This window comes from Thalassophryne amazonica, chromosome 3 (assembly GCF_902500255.1).
Source record: "Thalassophryne amazonica chromosome 3, fThaAma1.1, whole genome shotgun sequence".
Taxonomy (NCBI): Eukaryota; Metazoa; Chordata; class Actinopteri; order Batrachoidiformes; family Batrachoididae; genus Thalassophryne; species Thalassophryne amazonica.
Genome location: NC_047105.1, coordinates 74,708,307 through 74,725,510, shown reverse-complemented (window position 1 = coordinate 74,725,510; position 17,204 = coordinate 74,708,307). Strand labels below are relative to the sequence as shown.

Sequence of the window (17,204 nt, the reverse complement as noted above, 5' to 3'; positions counted from 1 at the left end):
TTTTATAATCACCAACCTGTATTCTGAACTCTGCCAATATCATCACTGTTGTCAGACTGAAGGTTTTCCTCCAAGGTTTCGTCTCCCTCATTGTCATCTAAATAAGGCTCAAAACCATAAGGCTGTGTCCCCGCAGCTTCTTAAAAACACCTTCAGACTGGACTAAAAGAAGTTCCACACTAGAACAAAAAAAAACATCCAAAAACAGCTCAACCTCCACTGTGTTTACAACTGATTTGGGGTTGAATCAGCAGGTGTTGTTCCAGTGATGACATAGTAACAATATGGCCGTGGCTGAGGGCTGAAATAGAGCGCAGGCTTCAGACAGCTGTTGTTTATCCTTCACCTGCGCCCTTATCATGGACTTTTATTGTTCAGGATTTTTTTTAAAATATCAACATTTCATCATTTTTAGTGATTATTTGTGTACATTTTTTGGTGTCACCTCCACTTTAAGCCCATCTGTACAGTGGCTAGTGGCCCTGTAACAACCTGATGATTTAGCCCACATATACTGAAGTACGCTGGCATACGTCTAATAAGTTATGGGTATGTTTTGTGTAAGGTAAGAGCACATTTAAGCATACCCTATATGTTGTAGTACGGCGAGGTCATCGAAAAACAATATTTTCAACGCAAGCCAGCCTATGGCTGATATGTAAGTTGTAGGCAAAGACGTTATAACCTCTTTGGTTGCAGGTAAGTTATGCAATTGTTGACACACATTACTTGTAAGTTACTCATAAGTTGAACTACGTCGAGATAATGTCTAGCATACCCAAGACTTATTTCTAAACTATGAGTAACTTGCTTTGAACCTATGTGTAACTTGTATCAAACTTGTATGTGTGTGTGTGTGTGTATATATATATATATATATATATATATATATATATATATATATATATATATATATATATATATATATATATATATATATACATATACACACACAGTGAGGAAAATAAGTATTTGAACACCCTGCGATTTTGCAAGTTCTCCCACTTAGAAATCATGGAGGGGTCTGAAATTTTCATCTTAGGTGTATGTCCACTGTGAACGACATAATCTAAAAAAAGAGAAAATAAAAATCCGGAAATCACAATATATGATTTTTTAATAATTTATTTGTATGTTACTGCTGCAAATAAGTATTTGAACACCTGTGAAAATCAATGATAATATTTGGTACAGTAGCCTTTGTTTGCAATTACAGAGGTCAAACGTTTCCTGTAGTTCGTGACCAAGTTTTCATACACTGCAGCAGGGATTTTGGTCCACTCCTCCATACAGATCTTCTCTAGATCTTTCAGGTTTGGAGTTTCAGCTCCTTCCAAAGATTTTCTATTGAGTTCAGGTCTTGAGACCGGCCAGGCCACTCCAGGACCTTGAAATGCTGGTAGGTGTTCAAATACTTATTTGCAGCAGTAACATACAAATAAATTATTAAAAAAATCATACATTGTGATTTCCGGATTTTTTTTTTTAGATTATGTCTCTCACAGTGGACATGCACCTAAGATGAAAATTTCAGACCCCTCCATGATTTCTAAGTGGGAGAACTTGCAAAACCGCAGGGTGTTTAAATACTTATTTTCCTCACTGTATGTGTGTGTGTGTGTGTGTGTGTGTGTGTGTGTGTGTGTGTGTGTGTGTGTGTGTGTGTGTGTGTGTGTGTGTGTGTGTGTGTGTGTGTGTATAATGAACAGTAGTGTTCAGAATAATAGTAGTGATCTGTGACTAAAACATTAATCTCGGTTTTGAGTATATTTCTTATTGTTACATGGGAAACAAGGTACCAGTAGATTCAGTAGATTCTCACAAATCCAACAAGATCAAGCATTCATGATATGCACACTCTTAAGGCTATGAAATTGGGCTATTAGTAAAAAAAAAAGTAGAAAAGGGGGTGTTCACAATAATAGTAGCATTTGCTGTTGACACTACAAACTCAAAACTATTATGTTCAAACTGCTTTTTTAGCAATCCTGTGAATCACTAAACTAGTATTTAGTTTAGAATCTTCCATTCCAGCTTATTAATTAATCAAAAACCCAGACAGAGCTTTAATTCATTTGAAAGCTTGTCTCTTAGTCTTGTCCATCCAAATTGGAAGTCCCAAAAACCAGTTTTATTTGTTATTATCTATCGTCCACCTGGTCGTTACTGTGAGTTTCTCTGTGAATTTTCAGACCTTTTGTCTGACTTAGTGCTTAGGTCAGATAATATAATTATAGTGGGCGATTTTAACATCCACACAGATGCTGAGAATGACAGCCTCAACACTGCATTTAATCTATTATTAGACTCTATTGGCTTTGCTCAAAAGTAAATGAGTCCACCCACCACTTTAATCATATCTTAGATCTTGTTCTGACTTATGGTATGGAAATAGAAGACTTAACAGTATTCCCTGAAAGCTCCCTTCTGTCTGATCATTTTTTAATAACATTTACATTTACTCTGATGGACTACCCAGCAGTAGGGAATAAGTTTCATTACACTAGAAGTCTTTCAGAAAGCGCTGTAACTAGGTTTAAGGATATGATTTCTTCTTTATGTTCTCTAATGCCATATAACAACACAGTGCAGAATAGCTACCTAAACTCTGTAAGGGAGATAGAGTATCTCGTCAATAGTTTTACATCCTCATTGAAGACAGCTTTGGATGCTGTAGCTCCTCTGAAAAAGAGAGCTTTAAATCAGAAGTGTCTGACTCCATGGTATAACTCTCAAACTCGTAGCTTAAAGCAGATAACCCGTAAGTTGGAGAGGAAATGGCGTCTCACTAATTTAGAAGATCTTCACTTAGCCTGGAAAAAGAGTCTGTTGCTCTATAAAAAAGCCCTCCGTAAAGCTAGGACATCTTTCTACTCATCACTAATTGAAGAAAATAAGAACAACCCCAGGTTTCTTTTCAGCACTGTAGCCAGGCTGACAAAGAGTCAGAGCTCTATTGAGCTGAGTATTCCATTAACTTTAACTAGTAATGAGTTCATGACTTTCTTTGCTAACAAAATTTTAACTATTAGAGAAAAAATTACTCATAACCATCCCAAAGACGTATCGTTATCTTTGGCTGCTTTCAGTGATGCCGGTATTTGGTTAGACTCTTTCTCTCCGATTGTTCTGTCTGAGTTATTTTCATTAGTTACTTCATCCAAACCATCAACATGTTTATTAGACCCCATTCCTACCAGGCTGCTCAAGGAAGCCCTACCATTATTTAATGCTTCGATCTTAAATATGATCAATCTATCTTTGTTAGTTGGCTATGTACCACAGGCTTTTAAGGTGGCAGTAATTAAACCATTACTTAAAAAGCCATCACTTGACCCAGCTATCTTAGCTAATTATAGGCCAATCTCCAACCTTCCTTTTCTCTCAAAAATTCTTGAAAGGGTAGTTGTAAAACAGCTAACTGATCATCTACAGAGGAATGGTCTATTTGAAGAGTTTCAGTCAGGTTTTAGAATTCATCATAGTACAGAAACAGCATTAGTGAAGGTTACAAATGATCTTCTATGGCCTCGGACAGTGGACTCATCTCTGTGCTTGTTCTGTTAGACCTCAGTGCTGCTTTTGATACTGTTGACCATAAAATTTTATTACAGAGATTAGAGCATGCCATAGGTATTAAAGGCACTGCGCTGCGGTGGTTTGAATCATATTTGTCTAATAGATTACAATTTGTTCATGTAAATGGGGAATCTTCTTCACAGACTAAAGTTAATTATGGAGTTCCACAAGGTTCTGTGCTAGGACCAATTTTATTCACTTTATATATGCTTCCCTTAGGCAGTATTATTAGACGGTATTGCTTAAATTTTCATTGTTACGCAGATGATACCCAGCTTTATCTATCCATGAAGCCAGACGACACACACCAATTAGCTAAACTGCAGGATTGTCTTACAGACATAAAGACATGGATGACCTCTAATTTCCTGCTTTTAAACTCAGATAAAACTGAAGTTATTGTACTTGGCCCCACAAATCTTAGAAACATGGTGTCTAACCAGATCCTTACTCTGGATGGCATTACCCTGACCTCTAGTAATACTGTGAGAAATCTTGGAGTCATTTTTGATCAGGATATGTCATTCAAAGCGCATATTAAACAAATATGTAGGACTGCTTTTTTGCATTTACGCAATATCTCTAAAATCAGAAAGGTCTTGTCTCAGAGTGATGCTGAAAAACTAATTCATGCATTTATTTCCTCTAGGCTGGACTATTGTAATTCATTATTATCAGGTTGTCCTAAAAGTTCCCTAAAAAGCCTTCAGTTAATTCAAAATGCTGCAGCTAGAGTGCTGACGGGGACTAGAAGGAGAGAGCATATCTCACCCATATTGGCCTCTCTTCATTGGCTTCCTGTTAATTCTAGAATAGAATTTAAAATTCTTTTTCTTACTTATAAGGTTTTGAATAATCAGGTCCCATCTTATCTTAGGGACCTCGTAGTGCCATATCACCCCAATAGAGCGCTTCGCTCTCAGACTGCAGGCTTACTTGTAGTTCTTAGGGTTTGTAAGAGTAGAATGGGAGGCAGAGCCTTCAGCTTTCAGGCTCCTCTCCTGTGGAACCAGCTCCCAATTCAGATCAGGGAGACAGACACCCTCTCTACTTTTAAGATTAGGCTTAAAACTTTCCTTTTTGCTAAAGCTTATAGTTAGGGCTGGATCAGGTGACCCTGAACCATCCCTTAGTTATGCTGCTATAGACGTAGACTGCTGGGGGGTTCCCATGATGCACTGTTTCTTTCTCTTTTTGCTCTGTATGCACCACTCTGCATTTAATCATTAGTGATCGATCTCTGCTCCCCTCCACAGCATGTCTTTTTCCTGGTTCTCTCCCTCAGCCCCAACCAGTCCCAGCAGAAGACTGCCCCTCCCTGAGCCTGGTTCTGCTGGAGGTTTCTTCCTGTTAAAGGGAGTTTTTCCTTCCCACTGTAGCCAAGTGCTTGCTCACAGGGGGTCGTTTTGACCGTTGGGGTTTTACATCATTATTGTATGGCCTTGCCTTACAATATAAAGCGCCTTGGGGCAACTGTTTGTTGTGATTTGGCGCTATATAAAAAAAAAATTGATTGATTGATTGATTGTATATCCACAGTTTTTCATAATTTCTTCACATCTGTGAGGCATTAATTTTGTTGGTTTGGAACCAAGATTTTGCTTGTTTACTAGTGTGCTTGGGGTCATTGTCTTGTTGAAACACCCATTTCAAGGGCATGTCCTCTTCAGCATAAGGCAACATGACCTCTTCAAGTATTTTGACATATCCAAACTGATCCATGATACCTGGTATGCGATATATAGGCCCAACACCATAGTAGGAGAAACATGCCCATATCATGATGCTTGCATCACCATGCTTCACTGTCTTCACTGTGAACTGTGGCTTGAATTCAGAGTTTGGGGGTCGTCTCACAAACTGTCTGCGGCCCTTGGACCCAAAAAGAACAATTTTACTCTCATCAGTCCACAAAATATTCCTCCATTTCTCTTTAGGCCAGTTGATGTGTTCTTTGGCAAATTGTAACCTCTTCTGCACATGTCTTTTATTTAACAGAGGGACTTTGTGGGGGATTCTTGCAAATAAATTAACTTCACACAGGCGTCTTCTAACTGTCACAGCACTTACAGGTAACTCCAGACTGTCTTTGATCATCCTGGAGCTGATCAGTGGGTGAGCCTTTGCTATTCTGGTTATTCTTCTATCGATTTTGATCGTTGTTTTCTGTTTTCTTCCACGCGTCTCTGTTTTTTTTTGTCCATTTTAAAGCATTGGAAATCATTGTAGATGAACAGCCTATAATTTTTTGCACCTGCGTATACGTTTTCCCCTCTCCAATCAACTTTTTAATCAAACTACGCTGTTCTTCTGAACAATGTCTTGAACGTCCCATTTTCCTCAGGCTTTCAAAGAGAAAAGCATGTTCAACAGGTGCTGGCTGCATCCTTAAATAGGGGACACCTGATTCACACCTGTTTGTTCCACAAAACTGACGAACTCACTGACTGAATGCCACACTACTATTATTGTGAACACCCCCTTTTCTACTTCTTTTTTTTTACTAATAGTCCAATTTCATAGCCTTAAGAGTGTGCATATCATGAATGCTTGGTCTTGTTGGATGTGTGAGAATCTATTGAATCTACTGGTACCTTGTTTCCCATGTAACAATAAGAAATATACTCAAAACCTGGATTAATCTTTTTAGTCACATAGCACTACTACTATTCTGAACACTACTGTATATTGATGTATGTAGACTATCTGACGTGCTCCAGACGACGACAGAATTTTCTGAATGTGTCAGCTATGATATGATGGCGTATTGTTTGTTATGTCGGCATACGCTGGCTAAATCATCAAGGTGTGACAGGCCCTCAAGAGAGGCCACAACAAAAAAAAAAACTTAAAAATACAACAAAACACCTTATTATTCTACAACCGGTAGTTGCATGTAAAACATCGTTCAAATTGAAAGATGTTTCATGAGATGACCTGCAGCTGTAGATAATTTCTCTATGATTCTAGGAGCGATGAGAGAATCAGCCAAGTTCTGAGAGCAAATGCATCATCGACGACAGAATGATATGGCACAGGCTTCGTACTTTGTGCAATTTTGTGCAAATCTGTGCAAGTGTCAAGGTGGCTTTAGTGGTTAGCACTGTTGCCTCACAGCAAGGAGGTCATGAGATCGCTTCCCACCTGTGGCCTTTCTGTGTGGAGTTTGCATGCTCTCCCCGTGTTTGCGTGGGTTCCCTCTGGGTGCTCCGGCTTCCTTCCACATCCAAAGACATGCAGGTTAGGTGAATTGGGAACTTCGGTGAAAATTTTAACGGCTGATGAGAGATTTTGAGGTGATACTGTCGCTTTAAGGACTTCCCACGGTGCGAGACGTCGCGCAGTGCTCCCACGCGCCGTCATCAGCCTGTTTCAAGCTGAAAACCTCCACATTTCAGGCTCTATTGATCCAGGACGTCGTGAGAGAACAGAGAAGCTTCAGAGAAGTCGGGTTTCAGCATTTTTATCCGGATATTCCACTGTTAAAGGAGATTTTTTTAATGAAAGACGTGCGGACGGGTCCGCACGTCGGGACGCAGCCAGTGCGGTGCGGCGGCACAGGAAAAACACCTCCGTGTTGATAACCATTTGTAAAATCCAGGCGGCTTTTGATGGCTTTCAGTGGAGTGAGTATATGAGAAATTGTTTAACAGTTGGACATGTTCCAACTTGTCCTTAAGGCTTCCAACGGAGGTATTTTTCCTGTGGCGGAGCGTCACGGCGGCTGTGAGCCGACGCTGCAATCCGCCCGCACGTCTTTCATTAAAAAAATCTCCTTTAACAGTGGAATATCCGGATAAAATGCTGAAACTGACTTCTTCTGAAACTTCACTGTTCTCTCACGACGTCCTGGATCAATAGAGCCTGAAATGTGGAGGTTTTCAGCTTGAAACAGGCTGACGACGGCGCCTGGGACCGCTGCACGACATCTCGCTCGTGGGAAGTCCTTAAGCGACAGTATCACCTCAAAATCTCTCATCAGCCGTTAAAATTTTCACTGAAAACCAGCTTAATTTTTCGAACCGTGTCCACTTCGATGTGTCTCACAGGTTTAGAAAAAATTTTGATCAAACAAAGCGCCAGTCTCTCAGCAACTTCTCAGACAAAGGAATTCCGACGAGGGGCTGGACGACTCCTCCCACAAGGAGTGCTCACAGGTGAATGACGTCACCGACAGGCGTGGAAAAACTCACGCATGCGCACGAGGGTTCAAGCATGTTTGATGTAAAAACATATGAATGAAATCCATATAGTTTTTGAAAAAAATAAAAAGGACCTATACTTTATTGACAGCCCTCGTATGTCTGTGTTCTTAGTATTTCAATTTGCAAGATGTTTTTGATGCAACTACCTGTTGTTGAATTAGTGTAGTTGTGTGTGTGTGTTTTTCTTCATTTGGCGGTGTTGTGGCCTCTCTCGGCCACGATACATTTGATTTTAGGAATAGTTGCACAGCTCATATTACTACACTGAAATGTAAAACGTGCTCCAGCTGGAGGTTCCTTCATGCTGATGCTGCAGCCCACACAAACAAGACAAAAACACAGCACACAGCTCAATGTGTCAGGAATGATACTTACTGAGTATCACTCCCAACAATCAGCCTGAGCCTCAGTCTGACAGACGACAGAATACTTTAATCAGTTGGATCTGAATCAGTGCACGTGTAGTGAAATATTGTGACCTTGCAAAGATGGACAAAATGCATTTGAAGAGGGTAATAAAATAGAAATGTGACAGGTTTAGAGGAAACTGTTCTGATTGTTCAGAACAGTTTCCTTTTCAAACTGGTGCTCAGCATGACAGTCACTGGGTAATGCAACAGCGCCCCCTGTGATTTTAAATATAAACAACAGTTTTTTGCCATTTGAAATGAGTCTCTATACAGTAAAAACATAATAATTAGACACACCGGCATTTATTGTAGCAGAGTGGTGATAGTAGCAGTGTTTTTTTATTATTTATTTATTTACTTTAAATTCTGCTTATGATCACAACAACTTGACCTTGATGACTTGGACACAATCTGAAGTGTTATCTAAATCATCATTATGTTGAAGGTTGAGATAAATCAGGTCATGTATGATACATAATACATCAGAGAGAGAAAATAGTTTTTATCATATAGATTATAATCTGAACAGACTGAATGTAACTGGAAATCTGAAGACTGATGTGATCTTATAAAATCTGTAAAATTGGTAAATTGAAATGTGATCATGAGTCATATGAAAATTCTGACTTTAATCATCCAGTGTATTGAGCATTTAACATCTTTGGGCCGTACAAAACAAGGCTCTCGCCCATACTGTACACCAATTCTGCACTTGTGTAGGGCCCCGTGATGTGATTCGTGAGGCTCCACTCACATGTCTCAGATGAAACTCACACTTTCCAGCAGCAGCTGTACATGAATACACGTTTGACTACACGTTCCTGTCCGTGTGATGTCAGTCTCACGTGGTCTGTGTCCGTTTGGTGTGTCAGTTATGCACCTCCTCAGAAATTAATGTGACGCATCCGCAAGATCCAATATACACGTAAAGAATAGGCACCATATCAGGATGAACAGCAGCAACAAATGATGGAGGAAGGTTTTGAAGAGAAGTTGTGTGACCAAGTGCAGAGTTACGCACATGACGTGTTGTTACCATTTCAAGACAAATAGGTACGGTCGGACATCTGGGTCTCTGATGCGCTCGCATATAGCAACGCACATAGTAACCAGCAAGCCACTGAAAACAAACCGCTGTCGCGCTCATTTCCTACTTGACATCCATCGTGCTCGCATCGTTCTGCCATGTTTTTTTCTACTTAATATACACCAGTTTTCACAGAGAATACCACAATCGTGTGTTGCAGTTGGCCATACCAACCACGACATGTTAAAAGATCGAAAAGTGCATTTTTTCGAGCTCCCAAAGCGCCACCAAAGTCCAGTTAGAAGGGATAAATGGCTGGCTATTATCACCCGAGTAAATGAGGATGGTCATGGGAATAACGCCGCCGGATTGCTAGTTGGCATTGTTTATGGTCGGACCTACGATGGTATCTGGCTTGGGAACGCCTTGGGGTTCCCCCGGAGGAGCTGGGGGAGGTGTGTGTGGATCGGGAGGTCTGGGCGGCTTTGCTTGAGCTGCTGCCCCCGCGACCCGACTCCGGATAAAGCGGAAGAAAATGGATGGATGGATGGATGGATAAATGAAATCATTCTTGGCAAATGCTTTCGCTTTCGTCCGTCTTGCGCCGGTCCAAGAATTTCACCTCTAGCAGTACAATACGAATGCCCCAGCCGTCCCTCTTAATCATGGCCCCAGTTCAGAGAAAGAAAACCCACAAAATAGAACTGGAGTCCTATTCCATTATTCCTAGCTGGGGTATTCAGGTGACCGGGCCTGCTTTGAACACTAATTTTTCAAAGTAAATATTTTGGACCCTGCGGGACACTCAGCTAAGAGCATCGAGGGGGCGCCGAGAGGCAGGGGCTGGGACAGACGGCAGCTCACCTCGTGGCGGGCCGTCAGCTTGATCCCGAGATCCAACTACAAGCTTTTTAACCACAGTAACTTTTGCAGACCTATCAAGGCTCTCCACATACTCATTCGCCATTTGGCATGACCAAATTGGCAGGCTTTTGTGAATAAACAGTGGTAAAGATGACTATATCAACAATGGTTGTGAGTGCGCGTACAGTTTGTTTTCAGCGGCGATCCAAAATGGCAGCCGTAACTAAGCAGAAGTAATGTAGGCTCGACCGTACCTATACGCTTGTGAGGACAGCTGGTGCGCTGTTTACAGCACGCAAATCTGGAAGTTTTACACAGCCTGAGTACCCTGGTGTGTCCTCTGGGGGACTCCTCCAGTACTACATGGCTGTCTACACTTATGTTCATGACACAGCCGGTTGTCTACATGAACATGTCATTAAAAATCAAGTGTATTTCCATCCAAAGTGGAACGATGTTGTAAAATGTTATTCACGAACATTCAGAGTAGTTGTTATTGTTCACATTTATGAATGTGAACACCGCTTGTTGACGCAGCACTTAAACCCGTAAAACTGTGTAAATAAAATTCTATGAATCTGTCACAGACCTCACTGTTTGAATGAAAGTGTAACAAAAGAAAATGAAACCACTCCACATTAAACTGTTGATTACCTAAGATTAGGTAATCAACAGTGTTTGAGTTTTCATGTTAAAAAAAATCTGAAAGTTCCACTCTTGCTCACCGAGGATCTCCTGCTAGTATACAAATAAATGAATGTTTATGAGTTCAATGGAATGAATATTTAATTTGGTGAAAGATGGAATGTATCAACAAGGCTGCTTCGTTGAATGGTACATTCCATTTTTCACCAAATTAAATATTCGTTCCATTGAAAGAATGTAAAACATTCATTATTTGTTTTATATAATGGCTAAAATAGATCCTTGTCATTTGATATTATATTAATTTCTAAACAACAGAAAAGGGACTTACATTTTGTTGTGCGTCACTGGTTCTTTGTGTGTTAGAAGAATTAGCACCATCAATTAGCTCATTCAAATCGTCATCTGTCAGCAAAACAAACTCCGCCATGTTTAGCTAAATGCTGCCCCATTAGTGTGTGCGTGGGCGAGGTTCGAAGCGTGCAATGGTACAAAATGTTTGGAATCAATTTGCATGGTAAATGGACCAAATTTGCACGCTAAATGCAACGTAACACAAATGGGATGAATAGCCCATGTCATGTGACATACAAAGCACCAATCAAATGACAAGGATCCACTCAGCTGTTATATAATACAGTTTAGACCCGACACAACTCTTTTTTAGGCTTGAGCATGAGTTTTCTGAGTAAATTATGCAAATGAAGAACAGATTTATTATTATTACTTACACAACGCAGCCATCTCTTTTGGGAGGTCAGCCCCAAATCGGCCAAAGAGGTGGGTACTGGCCAGCAAGTCAAAGGGGGAGTGGCTTCGCATTGAGTTGAAGGTGAAGGGATACATGGTGTGAGGAAAGCCTGCCATGTGACCCACTTGGCGCTCTCTGTTAGTTGCCATGGTGAAAAGAGATGCTGGTGGTTCAGGTATGGGTGACCTCTCTCTGCTTGTCTTGATGTTCCCTCTTCTGGTGTCGTTGAGGCCGATGCTTAGAGTGAAATGGGCTGCGGCCATTCAGCCACAGTCAGGTGGTGGCTGGTTCGCCACAGGGAGGTGAAAGGACGCTGAGGAGTGAGAAGCAGACAGACAAGAGCTGGATCCACCTGACCAAGCCTGGGCGAGACATTCGCTGGTCCAGACTCTGTAGAAAAGAAGAGGAGAGAACTTAGATCCTGGAATCATGTTGGGTTGTCACAAACAGAGCAATGCCTTCACAGTTGACATACTAGATGAAGCATTTGAGTAGCAACCAAAACTGAAGCCCCTTTCAAAGCTTAAATCAATAACAGTGGTCCAGAGAAAATAGTGGAAAACCAGTTGATGGACCAGGTGGTGCATGGTCCACTATGACTTTGGCTGACTTGGCATGGTCTGGCTTCTGGTTCCACTGTGGCTTGAAAGTGGCACATTTCCAAAAATGGTAAATTTACAAGAACAGCTCCTCAAAACATTTGAGTCAGTGAACTTCACAAAGCCAAAACCTATACACCATGGGTGAAGAAGTATGGAGTATTCCAGTTGTTGTGCCTACGGGAACACCACCCACAGCTCTACGGCAAATTTAAGAGAACGCTGCTTTGAAATAGCAAGAAGGGAGGCGCAGTGGTTATGTTAGTGAAATAAATGCTCTTGGCTACTTAAAAAAGCAGATAACGTGGCTAATTAGCAATCAGCAGGTATTTTTCCTCTCCGTCACTTGCTTAGGATGGAATTAGCAATAAAATACCACCAATCCAACTTTTTTCCGAAAGTGTGATACAGCTGGTCAACATTAAAGGAGAAGTTCAACATGTTTCAATTTAGGCTTTAATTTTTAGACATTTTCACTTAAAACAAAAATTTAATTAACTGGTTCAAGATTTAACATAATAGCACTGGACAAGCTAATAACGCTCAGTAATCTGCTTCTTCTTGTTACTGTGCAGGTCAATTTCTTTAAAAGTGCCTGGCAGCATGGAGAGCACCCCTGTGGGGGTAATCATGCATATTTACCTCAATATTTCATTCAGTTGCCCTCATTCATCTTGTTCTGGAAGACCAAGCCCCCCATCAGCAGTTGACTTGTAATCACTCAGCAGAGAGTAGAGCCAGAGGAGGACAGCTAGGCTAAGGCAAGGGGCTAACTGTATAATCCATATAATCTGTTTTTAGAAAGTTCATTCATATTTATTTGGAAAATTCCATGGTTCCACTTTAACATGCCGTCTTTGCAATGCATTACATTTGAAATAATTCTAATAAGCTTCAGGTGTTCACTCTATCACTCTGTAATCATCAATGCAATTCGCTTGTTAAGTGGTGACATCATGATACATATGAATTCAACTTTCAGTTCTAAACAAATACATATGCTAAATACAGTAATAGCAATAACTCAGCAGTAACTTTGTTTACAGGAAACCAGTTCTACAGGTTCATGATGAAGTTGTATAGAGGAGGATTTTCTTTTAAAAAGACCTACAATTCAGTACAATACAGTTCAGCTACAATTTGCCATAAGGTACATCTGAGATGCAAGCCTAGATTTGATGTTTTGGTAAAAGAAAATCCTTCTCTGCTCCACTTCACCATGAAGCTGTATAACTGGTGATACAAAATGCAAAACATGCACTATGCACAATTACTCCAACCACAGCTACAGAAGCCTGTAACTTCTTTTGGGTTGTCTGGGTGTCTTGGTGGCTTTCCTCACTCTTCTCCTTCTTGCACAGTCAGTCAGTTTTTGAGAACTGTCTGCTTCACACAGATTTACCATAGAGTGCCACACTGTTTGTATTTCTTCGTAATTGATGTACAACCCCAATTCTAATGAAGTTGGGACATTGTGTAAAATGTAAATAAAAACAGAATACAATGATTTGCAAATCCTCTTCAACCTATATTCAATTGAATACAACACAAAGACAAGATATTTAATGTTCAAACTGATAAACTTTGTTGTTTTTGTGCAAATATTTGCTCATTTGAAATGATGCCTGCAACACATTTCAAAAAAGTTGGGACAGGCAACAAAAAACTGGTTGATGAATGCTCAAAGAACACCTAATTGGAAACAGGTGAGTGTAATGATTGGGTATAAAAGGAGCATCCCCAAAAGGCTCAGCCGTAGAGAAGCAAAGATGAGGCAAGGATCACCACTTTGTGAACAACTGCGTGAAAAAAAAATCCAACAGTTTAAGAACAATGTTTCTCAATGTTCAATTGCAAGAAATTTAGGGATTCCATCATCTACAGTCCATAATAAAAGCAGAAGATACAGAGAATCTGGAGACCTTTCTACACGTAAGCGACAAGGCCGAAAACCAACATTGAATGCCCGTGACCTTTGATCCCTCAGGCAGCACTGCATTAAAAACCAACATCATTGTGTAAAGGATCTTACTGCGTGGGCTCAGGAACACTTCAGAAAACCACTGTCAGTTAACACAGTTTGTCGCTACATCTACAAGTGCAAGTTAAAACTCTACCATGCAAAGTGAAAGCCAAACATCAACAATATCCAGAAACACCGCAGCCTTCTCTGGGCCAGAGCTCATTTGAAATGGACAGACGCAAAGTGGAAAAGTGTGCTGTCGTCTGATGAGTCCACATTACAAATTGTTTTTGGAAATCATGGATGTCATGTCCTCTGGACAAAAGAGGAAAAAGACCACCCAGATTGTTACCAGAGCAAAGTTCAAAAGCCAATATCCGTGATGGTATGGGGGTGTGTTAGTGCCCATGACATGGGCAACTTACACATCTGCTGAAAGGTACATCCAGGTTTTGGAGCAACACATGCTGCCATCCAAGCAACGTCTTTTCAGGGACGTCCCTGCTTATTTCAGTAAGACAATGCCAAGCCAGATTCTGCATGTGTTACAACAACGTGGCTTCGTAGTAAAAGAGTGTGGGTACTAGACTGGCCTGCTTGCAGTCCAGACCTGTTGCCCATTGAAAATGTGTGGGGCATTATGAAGCGCAAAATACGACAACAGAGACCCTGGACTGTTGAACAACTGAAGTTGTACATCAAGCAAAATTCCTTCTACAAAGCTTCAAAAATTAGTGTCCTCAGTTCCCAAACGCTTATTGAATGTTGTTAGAAGGAAAGGTGATGTAACACAGTGGTAAACATACCACTGTCCCAGCTTTTTTGAAACATGTTGCAGGTATCCATTTCAAAATGAGCAAATATTTGCACAAAAACAACAAAGTTTATCAGTTTGAACATTAAATATCTTGTCTTTGTGGTGTATTCAATTGAATATAGGTTGAAGAGGATTTGCAAATCATTGTATTCTGTTTTTATTTACATTTTACACAATGTCCCAACTTCATTGGAATTGGGGTTGTAAATAAAGTCCAAGACATAGTCAGTGACTTCCCCTGACTTGTTTGAAGAAAACTGCCAATAAAGCTGTTTATTTACAGGCATTATACCAAAATGGGGCCCATTACTTATGCAACCCATCATCTTGGCTTTCATATTTTTAATTAATTTATATCAAGTTGTAGAGACTTGAAGATAATAAGGAAGATAATTTGAGGAATTTTTGTATTCAGAAGCCTGATTTACTTTTTGTATTTGAAATGGCATAAACAAATTAAAATGTGTGAAATACCAAGGGGCCAATACTTTTGGAGGACACTGTAAATCACTACCAGAACAATGGGAAAAAAGGTGGAGGCCAAGTGGTTAGTTCACTGGTTTCCAGAGTGGAAGGTTCCCAGTTCGAGACCACCTCTGCCCATTCTCTAAATAATGTGGAGTTGTGTCAGGGAGGCCACCTGGCGTAAAACCTGTGCCAAAATCAACATGCTGATCTGCTGTGGTGACCCCAGGTGAAAACAAGGTTGAAGAAAAAAAAAAACATAACATAAAAAACACACACTTCCTCATCACTTTTCTCTGATGTCAGATAGCAAAACAAACTAATTTTATTTAGTTTTTTATCAGTTGATTATGACCAAAGAGCTGACAAAAAAAAAACAAAACAGTTTATCATCTCCACCCGCATGCTGAAATCACCTGCATTATTTATTTTTTTATTTTATAATCACCATTCTGTGTTCTGAACTCTGCCAATGTCATCTACTGTTGTCAGACTGAAGGTTTTCCTCCAAGGTTTCGTCTCCCTCATTGTCATCTAAATAAGGCTCAAAGCCATAATAGTGCAGCAGATAACAGAATAATTACAGAGGAATTGTGCAAATGGTGATAGAAGCACCAAATTCGGCACAAATACACCTTAGACATTACTCTTTTGAAAAAACAATTGGCCATTTGAATTTTCAGTAGGCAGCCAGGTAGGGGTCAACTGAATTACACAGGGGTCAAAATTAAAAGATGCTCCAATCATATTGAAAACTGCACCACATTATTTGACTCCAAAAAGGTATAGTTTGGACTATGACTGAATGCTATGTAGTAAAAACAGCAAGAATGGTGACAAAGGTCAATTTCAGTTTGTACAGGGGTCAAAAGTTAAAGTTGCTCTAATTTTGGTAAAAAGTGATGCAAATTATTGTTTGCGTTAATAGCATTTTAAAAAGGAATAGTTTGCACCATGGGTCATGCTAAGTTATGATGTTACAGGGTAACATATGTCACATGTCCTAGAATCCAATGGACATTGACATTGTTTGACCAAACATTCAACATCTGTCAAAACTATTCCATGTCTAAGGAATATTTGTCCCGAATTTGTTGCTTCTATCGCCATTTGCAGCACTGTTTCAGTTATCTGCTGCACTATAAGGCTGAAACAGCTCGACCTCCTCTGTGTTTACAATTGATTTGGGCTTGAATCAGCAGCGGCTGAGGGCTGAAAAAGAGCGCAGGCTTCAGACAGCTGTTGTTTATCCTTTACCCGCGCACTTATCCTCAACTTTTATTGTTCAGGATTTTTTAAAATATCAACATTTCATCATTTTTAGTGATTATTTGTGCACATATTTTGGTGTCACCTACACTTTAATTAGCTAAATGCATGTCTGCTGTAGATCGTGAACCATAGACCAAGGTAGTGGAACAAAGGGAACCAACAACTTGCTGCAGAAACCGCTTATCTCAAAATCAGTGCCTTAAAGTCTGAGAAAAGACACGTTTCAGTGACTTACACAAAGACATAAGTGAGGACCTACATGTGATCAGGAATAAATTCTGTGTTGTTTTTGCATCTTGCCCCTGAAGGAAATTCCTAATTTCGCTCCAAACGTTGTGTTGATTCATGGGAACGTTCAGCAAAGACAGAGGAGGAGGAGTTGTAAAACACTGCTCTATTGCTTTTTTCCCCTGCATGTCATACGAGAAGTGAAATGATTTCAGGCTATGGCATATGATTTAAATCAGCAGGACAGCAATAAAGGGTCTCTCTGTTCCCTCTGCCAGTCTGACTGTAGTCAGCCTGCCAGAGAACAACCCGCCACAGCATGGGCACAATTAACCCTTGATGACAAAATGCAGCTCATTTTCACTGTACTGGGATGTCA

At 40.3% G+C, this 17,204-nt stretch overlaps 1 protein-coding gene across 1 annotated transcript in view; it reads right to left on the bottom strand.

Moving 5' to 3' along the window:
* Positions 1–17,204, bottom strand: part of LOC117507054 (retinoic acid receptor gamma-A-like) — a 108,924-nt gene that overhangs the window by 51,405 nt on the left and 40,315 nt on the right. The window contains exon 2 of the mRNA XM_034166752.1: positions 11,462–11,871. Coding sequence (XP_034022643.1) covers positions 11,462–11,744 — 283 coding nt within the window. The 5' untranslated portion in view covers positions 11,745–11,871. The remainder of the gene's footprint in view (positions 1–11,461; positions 11,872–17,204) is intronic.